This window comes from Acromyrmex echinatior, chromosome 16, assembly GCF_024713525.1.
Source record: "Acromyrmex echinatior isolate Ae372 chromosome 16, ASM2471352v2, whole genome shotgun sequence".
Classification (NCBI taxonomy): domain Eukaryota; kingdom Metazoa; phylum Arthropoda; class Insecta; order Hymenoptera; family Formicidae; genus Acromyrmex; species Acromyrmex echinatior.
In genome coordinates, this window is record NC_141867.1 from 497,986 (window position 1) to 510,415 (window position 12,430).

Below are 12,430 nucleotides of genomic sequence, written 5' to 3' on the forward strand. Positions count from 1 at the left end.
AGAGAGGAAATGTTTAAGAAAAAGCTCGTTAACGCAAAAGTGAAAATAAAATTCTCGAAAGGAATCTTTGAAATTTAAATGCATCTTGTTGTCGCGTCCGCACGCATAATTGACCTCCGGGGTGATATAGTTGGCCGATGATGCTTGCAGCTGCCACGCCGTATTGGTCACAGTCCACTGGGGTGCATCAGCAACCCACGGCACATTACTGCAGACTCTCCTGTCCAAACTGCGGTCGCAGCTACAAGTATCGAAGCGGTCTGCGGGGACATATCGCCGACTGTCTCTCGGAAAAAGAGAAATTGGAGGCTGATTTTCGTCAACGACAGGAGCAGCGGCGGCAGCGAGAACAGCAGCAGCAGGTGCAGCAGCGACTGGAGCAGTTTACTGAGAAAGACGTCAGAGTACTGTACAAGTTTTGGAAATCGTAGATACTTGTGTAGCACGACGACAGAGACGAATGAAAATCGGTAGTAAAAGATCTTCCATCCATTGCGTCGAAATTACTTGTTCTTGTTTTATTTCACCTTTGAATACGGAGGCGGGATCCTATGATCGTTTCTCGTTCTTGGATGCTCCAGTATCTCGATTCAGGCACTATCTCTTGCTCCTCTCTTGACGACAACAGGTCTGTTTTCTGTGGCTGAACTAATGTACATTTTTGGAACTTGAGAGATAGGTATATATATGTTTGATATTTGTCGAAAGCAAGAAACACGGTTCTCTCACTAGTCTCTCAGTCTAGTTCAGGAACAGAAAACAGATCAAATACGTGGTCTAGTTCTTGCTCTTATATTTTTCTTTTTGTTACATTTAAAAGCGAGACAACCGTAAATATACTTTATAAAAATGATGTTTGTCTCTAAAATTGATCGTATTTAATAAACATTGCTTTGGTAATTGTGAAGAATTATTTAATCAATGGTTTACTTGTGTGTGTACATATATATAATATATATATTTTCTGTGTTCTACTTTTTTATATTTTTCATTCGGCTATAAGTACATAAATAGGAATGTTATATCACGCATTAAATAAAATGAATAAATATTAAATAGAATTTAAAGTTTGTATAATTCAGCTCGTGCGATATGCGATGCGCGCTTGCATCTTACTAGCGGATATACAATATAATCTATAAAAATTAATATCTATATATTAATAAAATGACGTAAATCGATCCTTTAATCACAAGTAGCATCTGGTACATACATGCTACTAGTATTGTAAATAACCATCAGTATCTGATTAACGAAGGAATAAATGAAGCATCAGTGATTGTTGGTTGATGTGTATTGCATGCTGAAGTTTTGTCATCTAGCGGAACGTAAGCTTCGTGATTGTCAGCGTGGCGAGTAAATGTCACATTTAAAGCGGCAAATGAAGGAGCTATGTATCTCGAGCGGCTCATCGGAGGGAACATTCATCCACGTTCAAATCATTCACGCGTAACTTCAGCCAGTATTTACACTCATTCGCCGTGGATATGTGTTGGGTGAAACTATACAAGAAATCATATTTTACGTTGGGTTGAAATTAATTACATCACGGGTGTAAAAATGGATGCACTAATAAAATGCAGTTCATTTTGGTGCAGCATGTAAATAACAGCCCAAAATAATGAAGACTGCACAAGAGTCTGCCGTAAGGATTGATAAGCTATTTTTTCAAATGTACAAATATATTGCTAAAGTTGTATTTTTTTTATCATTATGTTACATAGAACGTCACTCTAAAGCTCTCACATATCGATTACTTGCTTTTGTCGTAAAATTTTTAGCATATAATATTTTGTCTTTAACTTATTCTTCAATAACTCAAAGACGTGTAATACGAGAATAAACGAAACCTCATTACAGCTAAAAATAAATTTAATTCTATATATGTTAATAATGAAATATAATTAAATATTCTATATACCCGTTACAATAATTAGATGTTAACGAATTAATTAATTTGTTTATTTATTGTTAATTTATTTGTGGACAACGCGACTTCTAATTTTTATTTTTACCGTAATAATAGCGTTTTATACGGCGGTAAAATTTTTCAGTAATTAATTATTTCAGTAATTCATTATTTTGAAAAAGATTCGAAAAGAATTAAATGCGACTGGAACCAGTTTCTATTCCTCGCCGAGTTTGGGAGCTTTTTGTGCAGTCTTCCTTTGGAGCGAGCTTGATTCAGTATTGTCCACACGCTTGGTTCGAGCTTTTTCTTCAACGGTCGAGAAAGAAAAAAAAAAGAAAGGGGGGGTCAAAGTATCCAGGTCACACTGTCTCGACCGGAGTGACCCGCGGCTTTGCAGATAAGAGGGGCTCATTTCGTGCGTCCGACAGGAACCCGTATGATGTAAAAGGCCTCCCCCTGTATGCTTGCAGCCAGCCCCGCGAAGGAGATCGTCTTGAGTGGCGGCGACGGCGAACTGCCATTTCGCTGTGTAATGTGCGGACGTGGATACAGATCCCGATCCTCTCTCACACGACACTCCAGATACGAGTGCGGCCGCCTCGGATCCCGGTATACCTTCACCTGCACTCTCTGCGGCAAATACTTCTGCCGACCGGATCACCTCAAGCAGCATATCCTCAACATCCACGGGGGTTCCATCGCTAAATAACCGTGGCTGTGTCTCATCTCCTTCGGCGTGTAGAGAAACATTGTCATCGATTAACGATTCGCCGTTTACTGATGATTAATCGATTGGCAGCCGTCTTTGAGGACGTCGAAATTACTGCGAAAGTCAATTGCGATTGTCATGAAATTGAGAAGGAATGTTTTTGCATCATATTCTCTTTTAAAACAGATTATATATTTTTATTAAAAAGAAAATGTAATCTATATATATATATAAGTAATCTTATAAATTTGAACTTAAAAGTTTATAAATTGCTGGACACTTTTATGCACTATTGCTTAGCGTGGTATGCGAATGAGATTTCAAGTTCTATTTAGAATGAACATGTTTATTTTGATTTTGATGCTGCAATAATATTTCTTATTGAACGGGTTTTATAGACTAGGTTGCAGATCATTTAGGAGCCCCTCTTAGAAATATTTTTTTCGTTTATTTTGTGGAGCTTTATTTTAATCATCGTACTCTTCGCTTAGATTTGTTTATCCAAAGGAATACCAAAGGAAATTTTTATTTTAAATTTATCAGTAGGGTTAGTTATTGTATATGGAACTATGAACTTAGTTAGTCTTTTGTGGCTATTAGAATATTTTTAAAAAAAGTATTCAATGATTAATTTGAATCTTGAAACGTAGTTCTCGTGCAAAAGTTCTTGTTTCAAAAATTTTATTTTTCGTTCGTGTTTAAAAAATTTCTCGTTCAAGAGTTAAGAGTCTAATCTAACGAGTTTTCAGGTAACAAATATGATTTATTTTCTGAAATAAATTTTATTACAGTATAGTTAAGAATTAGATACATTATTAATAGATCCTTTATTATTGCGCAGTTCCAAGATTAGTTTGTTACATATAAATGCTCAAGTAGACATTTCTTCTTAAATGACAAAAGATTTTATTTTTCACTTTCTTTAGAAAATTCAAGATGAAATGAAATGACTGCGTGCATATTATACGCGTACTTGCGTGTTTTAGAGGTGAACTGCCAAATAGCCTGATTACGAATGCCAAATGACTAATATTCCTATTTTTCTAGTGCAATATACACGTTTAAGTTATTCTATAAAAGTATACGATTATACAATGATAAGTGTACAGATGGATTAATATATTGGAGAGTGTTGTTTAGGATGATGACAGAACTCTGTGAATAGGAGTCATATCTATGAGTCATATCTAATTCTTTTCTTGTTGAATTTTCTGAATTCGTTTGAATGTATTTATTTTACATTTTTGAAAGCAAACTTTAAACTCAAAAATTAACATTTTTTTTATTAAAATGTGTTCAAATTGATAGAATGTATATTACTAAAATGCAGAAGTTTATCAGTCTTTCCGGAGTATATTTGAATGCATATGCAATCCTTATCATGTATTTTTCTATATTTTTTTCTACATTTTTTTCTTGAATAAATATCTTTTGTCTTATTATTATTAAAAAAAAACAGTTTTTTAATATATCTTGAATTATCTTAGTAAAACGATTAATTGTGAAAGTCTATGAAGTTTTGCATTCTAGATATTTTACTTTATATATATGTATATAAATAAAGTAGCCGATAGTTTTTAAAAATAATATAGTAGCGTATTGAAATCTTTTTGGTTTTCTTCGCGATTAAAGAATTACATTTAAAAATACAAAAAGTTATAGGTACTGAAAATTGTTTAAAAATTCGATAGATATATTTATTGTGTCGTAGAGTAAATTTTCAAAAATGTTGGAGTTTATAAGGATAGGATTTCTTTTTACAGTTTTATTGCAGAAGTATCGGTTATGTGTAAAGAGAAATTATGTTATGTAGCGACTCTAGTGTCGTATGTTACATTTGAGGCTATAAAATATGCACAAATATGTTATTTATGCGAGTTAGATAAATAGAAGAGGTATAATGGGTCATTTTTCCCTAAAAAATACGATATAGGTACATTACTGTTATTGTTGGACATTGATTCCACATGTTGTTACTTATCGTACTTTATAAATTTTTATGGTATTTCAATAAAAAAGTAATATTAAATAAATTCTGTGTTTCTTAACCACTTTCCATTTTTTTGGTATCACGTTCCTCTCAATCTGATTATATCTCTCCGTTATGTTTTTTAATATTTTCATCTTATATGTACATTTATTTTTTGTAGTATACAAAATACCATATAATAATGCTGTTATAATTAAAAATTTTTAATATATAGTGATATTTTATTTTTAAACTAATTGTAAATTAAAGTACACATTAACTCAAATATTTGTAAATATATATTAAATATTTATTTAAAAGAAATAAAAATAAAAGCGGTTTACATTTTATTTTTCTTTGTAATTAATATAATACAAATGTTCAGTTTTTATAGTTACAGTTCCGCTAATTCAGTCAATATGATATAAAGTGATATTAGACTAAAGACAAATAATTGTCTTTTGGCTAATTTAGAGTGTATGACATCTGGATTTTGCTTTTTATTTTTAAAATTTGACCATAATTATATTTTAATATACATATACATTATTATACTATTTATATATAATATTTTATTTCTCAATTAGTAATATAATCAAGCTAATCTCTTTGTCTAATTGTGCAGGTGTGGGCTGTAATTTAATTATGGTATTTAATTATACTATAAAATTTGCTATGCACACGTTTTATCAAAATTAAAGTAAGATTTTTCAATTTAGCACAGGTTTAATTAAAAAAGAGAATTCAAGGAACATATGAAAATTACAATACAATCGGCATAAAGCGAAAGTTTCCTTTCTTTTTAATAATAAATTAAAATGTATTACAGCACACTCGGGCACTCTTTTTATACGTAAAAATAATATGTATATAATTAATTTTAAACGCGTGTGTTACTTCGATAGGTGATTAACACTTGGTATCGTAGCGTGGCAACAAGGTTCGTCGTTAAAATTTTTTTAGGTACATACGTGAGACAGAAAGGGTTTCATTAAGAACTTCTTTATATCTTTTGATAAATCCATTAAAAAGAATCCTTTGATTAACAAATCGTTCAAGTAAAGTCTTATTCGAAAGAACGGCGCTTCTCTGTTCGTGTTCCTGGAAAATCCAAGAGATGCACAAGTATAATTCCTTGCACATTCTTCCATAACGCGATTTCCGATTCCTGGGATATCTTGGTCCATGATCTGAATCGATCCTCGTGAGGACTGACGTCACTTCGTTTTATGTTTCATTACAGTGTCAGATGCGCTGATCAGCAACGGTGAGCATCGATGCCGGAAATGCGGCAAACGCTACAAGAATCAGTCCTCCTTGTGCAGGCACATCAGGTATGGCTGTGGACCGACCAAGTTGAAGTGTGTTTGTCCGCACTGCGGAAGACTTTACTCCAGGCCCGATACTCTCACCGAACATGTGATCAGGGTGCACATGTATCCGACTCAATAATCGTTCCCGATCTCATTTACGATCTCAAGTTGTTGATCTATACAATACGTTTGCGTGAAATTTTCATTTTATAAGCAAAGCTATAGAAAATATCTGTGGAACATTTTTAAGAAATGTAATAATTTTTTAATTTATGTAATTATTTTTAGTTTATTGAAAATTGAGTTATATTGAGTTATTTTTATTTTGAATTATCTTAACTTGAAGAACGTCTATTTTAATTATATAAATTAAGTTTTTTAAAATATTTTAATGATGTTCAGTTTAGTTTCATTTTTAGTTTCTGCACTCAATCGAAATTACTGTTAATAAGATCAGAAATATCATCTATTAAAAAAAAAAATCGATATCGGAAAAGGTATTTCGAATTAGTTAAAATGGATTTAATATAGAATTAGAGTATATTTATCCACTTTAGCTTATTTACATAGACAAGGGCTTGTCAGTATTTCTTACCCTCATTCATCCATGTCTTATATGCGCCCTTTTTATATCGACTTGATCTATTTTTGTATTCTTTACATCTATTTTACTTAATTTCCTTGGTCCTATTTAAAAATTAAAATTCGCTATCCTTTAGCTCTTAATTCACAATTTTTTCTCACAGTCTCGTACAGTCTATCCCATATCTTATTTTTTACCTCACTTTCTTCTGCTACTTCTTCCGCTTTTTGAATTATTTTATTCTTATCGTAAAATCTCTTGAAAGTTTCTTCTAATTGTCATCCCTTTGCTTTTATCCTTTACCCTTCCTTTTCTCTCTTCTTCTCACTTTCTTCTCCCTATCCCGAGCTTCTTTAGTACTCTTCCTTTTGTTTCATCTAAGTTTTCTTCTCATAATCTCTTTATAATCTTCTCGATACTTTCTATAACTCATCAAATTTTCCTCTTATCTCTTTACATTCCTTAATATAATATGCTCTACATTATCTTTATCTATTCTACAAAATATACACCTCTCCCCTTCTTTTCCTAATATTTATCTACCTCTTCTAGATTATCATATTTTAGTTTAATTTATGCCTTTATCTCATCCTCTCTCTTCAACACCTTTATACTTACTTCCTTTAGATATTTCAACTCGGCGCTTTTAATTGCTATTACTTTATACTTCTTGTTATATACTTAGTCTTTTCGATTCTACCTTTTTTCCATAAAATGGATTTAATATGTAAACAAAAATAATAGATTTGTATTTTTGAGAGAATATTAATATTGAATATTAATATTATATTCTATATATTGTACTTTGGCGTTTAATAAATTACAATATCATATATAATATATATAGGCAACGCATTATATAAATTAATTTTTTTACATTGTTATACTTAGCGCTTCAGACATGATTGGATATTTTCCAATTGTTTAACATATTTTAACACAAACGTAGTAACTTAATTCATATATCTTTCAGTGTTAATAAATAATTTAACCTTTTTAATTGCATATTCTTTGTTACAGTAACCTCATAATCTTAAAAGAATTAAATTATTTATTAATATTGAAAGTATGTAAACCGATTTGTATTCAATTGTATCAATCGTTACAATATTACTGTACTCAGCCTGAGAGCTACTAGTCGGCTGTGTAGTGTTGTGTCGACGATTACAATTGAATGCAAATCAGTTTATATATTTTTAGTGCTAAGAAATAATTTACATTCTTTTAAAGTTATAAGGTTATTGTAACAACAAAAAATACGTAATTAAAAGAGTTTTATTGATATTGAAAGATACGTGAATTAATTTACTACATTTGTGTCAAGATGTGTTAAGCAAACATTGAAAAACATTCATTGAATGCTCTCGTCTGCGATTGTAAAGCAAATAGGCATTATTAACTTACATAATGGGTTTGCAAAGAATAATGATTTCTCTATAACTTCTCCAATCAATTTGATTAAAATTTAAATTTGTTTCAATTAAAATCCCATTGTTTAAATTTTATAAATATTCTCTAGATCTCATTTAGGAGATTCTTTTAAAAACGTTTCATAAATACAAGGATCGCGAATACAATGTTATATAAATAATAATGATATATTTTCTCATGTTAAGATGGCATCAATGAAATATTTTAAAGGATTTTAAAAATATATTTATTAATTCCTCACTGAAGATTTTATGTAACGCAACGTTTGAAGATCCATTTAACACGTCGAATACCACACAGATCATCCGTCATTTAATTTACTCCATTTGAACATTACCATTATACTTTTTATCTGATGCTCTCTATGTTTTTGAAATGATAATTTAACTAGGGGATATAGTCGTAGAGCGTAGTATATCCAACCGCTGGAAGATCGCGTAAAAGGATCAGAAAGAGAGACTGAGACCTTGCATGCTCAGGTACTCACAAAGATGAATTGCGAGACATACATTATCCGTAAGAGATCGCAAAATTTACACATTTGTTTCGTTTCGAACATGCTTGCAGCATACTGGACTGAATACTCGACGGTGCACGAGACTCTGGCCTTACAGTCGCTCGACTGGAAGAAGATATCCGAACAGCAGCATCGTCAGCAACAACAACAGCAGCAGCAGCAACAATTTTCGCAGCGACAGCAATCGTTTCCACAGCAACCATTGCAGGGCCATGTTTGCAAAGATTGCGGCAAGATCTACAAACAGAGGAACGCTCTATGGCGACACTTTAAATACGAGTGTGGCAAAAGTCCCAGGTTCCAGTGTCCGTATTGTCGCTATCGGACGAAACAACGATCTAATATGTCTTCTCATATTAAGCACAAGCACGTGGGCTTCAAGATTTACGTGATCGATCTTGAGGCCGGGAAATAAACGCCTTAATTAAATTTTTTAATATTTATAAAATCGCAAATACTTCGATATGTCTTGTATTTTAGCAGAATATAATAAAAAATGTCACTTCAATAATGAACCATCATATACATTCACTCAACGATTTTATATCAATCAATAAATTACTAAAAATTAATTTTAAAAATTAATTTAAAAAATTATCAACTCTTGTAGAGAGGAAATTGTATAAAATTGATAAGGAAATAATAGGAAATTGGTAAGTTAAGAAAATAAAGATATTAAAAATACACAGGCAATTTTACTTTGCGGTACTATTTAATTATGAAAACATTAATTGGGAAAATATTCTTTTATTTACAATGTATATAATTTAAAATTCTACATGGATTTAAAGTTTAGAATTTTTATTTAATGTTTGTTAAAACAGTTTTTTTATTATGTAACACATTTTTTTGAGATTAATTAATATATTACGGATTATTATTAGTTAAAATGAGATTATGTTTTATATTTTTAAAATAATTATATTTTGTATTTTTAGAAGACAATTTAGAAATAATCATTAATTTGTTTTCTTTAATTTGTCGTGTTTTAAATAAATCTAAATTTCTCTCTCTAATGTATATTTATTAAATGTTTTATTTTTAGTATTCAGTTAGTCCGTGAAAATGTGCTGAATATATTATCAAGTAATTAAAAAGTTATTAGAAATTTTAAAAACAATAAAATTAAATGAATACATGTAATGTTGTATATCAAATTACATAATTGATTGTATCTTATCTTTATATTAATTTGTACTTATTATAAGTATTTTACCGCAAAATATTTGAAATAAGCAATGCATAATGAAATGTGTAAAAAAAATTTATGAATAATGTAGTGTCATAAAAATAAATTGTAAATAAAAATTTCATTTCAAATAACATTTGTATGTATTCACTTGTTATATTGATAAGTTATGACGTGGCAGTAGTGTTTTCTTATAAAAGTAATGTTTGAAAGAATATAATGGGTAGAGTGTAACATAAAATATTTGTTCTAATAATAATATTTTACTGAAAAGAATTAATCACTTATTTAATGAATTGTAAAATTAGTTTAATTACTGATCGGATGTTCTCTATGTTTTGAAATGACAATTTAGTTAGGGAATATAGTTGTAGAGCGTAGTATATTCGCTAGAAGATCAAAGTAACACGATCAGAGAGAGAGAGAGAGAGAGAGAGAGAGAGAGAGAGAGAGAGACTGACTGAAATCTTGCATGCCATCCGCAGGAAATCGCGAAAATTCACATTTGTTTTATTTCGAACTTGCTTGCAGCATACTGAACCGAATATATGAGATTCTGGCCTTTAGTTGCTCGACTAGAAGAAGATATCTAAACAGAAGCATCGTCAGCACTAGCAATTTCCGCCTTGAAATCGCTTTAATTAGGTTTTTTAATATTCGAAATCGCAAACGTTTCGATGCGTTTTATATTTTAATAGAATATAAAAAAATATGAATTTTAACAATAATTAAATAATTAAACTGTCAAATACATTCACATTAATGATTTAAAATCGATATAAAATAAAAAAAATTAATCATTTATTTAATGTGAAATTGTAAAATTCGTTATATTTATGTCATCAGCGGCAGATTATGATCGTTAGCCATAAATAAATATACATGTAATGGAATAAATGTCACAAGTTGATATTATTAAATCTACTTTTTGAGGATTTAACGAATAAAAATTACTTCTACTAATCAGTACAAATAAGAGCGTCTTCCAAGTTTTTCGAGCATGTAGACAAGGGTTGTCCTATCATCCTCTATGTCTTATTCTCCTTCTGTGAGTTCAGTAGTTAGAGATCTCAATAAATATCAATTCCTATAACACTCTCCCGTTCAATCCTCGTCGTTGTTTGTTGCAGCGTCGGCGCTTGACAGTATTCACATTAGCGAGTATCGTTGCTGTTTCTGCAACAGTCCATACCCGACGACATCTCATCTGAAAAGTCATCTGACCAGAGGTTGTTTCATGGACCCAACCTTCTCGGTAGAGAAACGGCGCAGTCTCAACAAAATGGAGTCTAGAAATTATGTATGCCCAAAGTGCTCTCAAGGCTATAAGAACAAGCGTACGTTAGATACGCATCTACGTATCGCGTGCGGCCGCGAGCCGAAATTCCAGTGTCCGTACTGCGACCTGAAGAGCAAACACCCGCCGAATATTTACACGCACATTAGACGCAAACACAAGGGTGAAGATCTCTTTTTGATAATCAATAACAAATAAACTATAAATTAAATCAGATTGTAAAATTGTTATTAAATTTATATATACGAGGGGCTTTCAAATTTAAATTATAATTTTGGAACTCCTCATAATTTTATTATATGAATGAATTTGATAACTATTTTATAATTTTGCATTCTTGTAATTATTGTCATATTGGGATGAAACTCGTGAATGTCAATAAGTAAGTGGAAGAATTCATATTTGTACCAAACTGTCTTAAGACTGTAAAATTTTGACTATAAATTGTTATTATTATAAAAAAAAATTAAACAAGTGTATCAATTATTTATTCTACATATGTATATATTAGAAAAAAAATAGGCAAACGAAGCTATAAAATGCGTTTGAAGCTATATTAAATGTGTTCGATCACGATATTACGTATATTTTTTACGAGTATTCCAATTTTTATGAATCTGGATCTTACACAAAAATAAAGATTGCATTTTCAGGGCGTATCTTTTTATTTTCTTTCCTCCCTTAGTTAAAAACGCACAAGAAAATAATTTTACGTTCAATACATTCAATTTTTGTAAATTGTGCTTATTGGCTTTTGATTATAAAACTTTGGCGTTTAAAAATACTAGTCAGAAACAAATTATTACAATAATTGTCAACAAGTAATCATATATTTATACTAAATTATAAGTATTTTGTATTTTGTTTTCTGGTAAAAAAATAATATTCGTAGTAATTAATTAAATAATAAATTCTTTATAATAATAAAAAAAAGATTGTATATGCGTCATTTTAGATTATTATTTTTAAATTCTATTCTTAGCGTTAATTTTTGTTTTATAATATTATATTACTACAATAGAGTATGAATATAAAATTAATTCCTATCTTTTTATTTCAGATGACTGTGATATTGCAACTTAATAACATCAACGACTGAACATTGAAACGTTGAAGAAATTGCGCAATTTATTAGGATTGACTTGAGAATCATAGGGAGAAAAAAAATCAGGAATATATTTTATATGGTCTCATTTTGTATATGAAATTTTACGTACTTAAGCAAGATGATAAAGAGCAAATGAATGTAAATGAAAGAAATAGTAAAAAAAAATCAGAAATCAGTAGAAGATGCAATCTTTATACTGATATTTGTTAAATTGTATTCCAAGTTTTATTTACATCAAATGAGATTTGTTAATTCTGATAGTTATATCCACTTTACTATAAAATTTTTTTTACTGTAAAAAAATGTGTTATTAAAATGAATGTTTATAATATTTTCTTTTCTGCGAATTTTTTATGTCTAGTGACGTGACGTTTTCCCGTCCTCAAAGAACCATTCCTTTAT

General features: G+C 30.2%; 1 protein-coding gene across 49 annotated transcripts in view; it reads left to right on the forward strand.

Moving 5' to 3' along the window:
• The window catches only part of LOC105145116 (longitudinals lacking protein, isoforms A/B/D/L), a 191,214-nt gene that overhangs the window by 21,991 nt on the left and 156,793 nt on the right, over positions 1–12,430 (forward strand). Inside the window, exon 7 of one of the 49 annotated variants that reach the window (XM_087414231.1) lies at positions 10,754–11,577. The exons of 44 other annotated variants lie outside the window; for them this stretch is intronic. In XM_087414231.1, the coding sequence (XP_087270357.1) occupies positions 10,754–11,118 (365 nt within the window). In that variant the 3' untranslated portion in view covers positions 11,119–11,577. Of the gene's footprint in view, positions 1–150; positions 2,251–2,382; positions 4,670–5,833; positions 7,329–8,484; positions 10,600–10,753; positions 11,578–12,430 lie in introns of those variants that run through there. 4 more of the 49 variants (XM_011054492.2, XM_087414255.1, XM_087414271.1 and 1 more) reach the window with 4 other exon arrangements.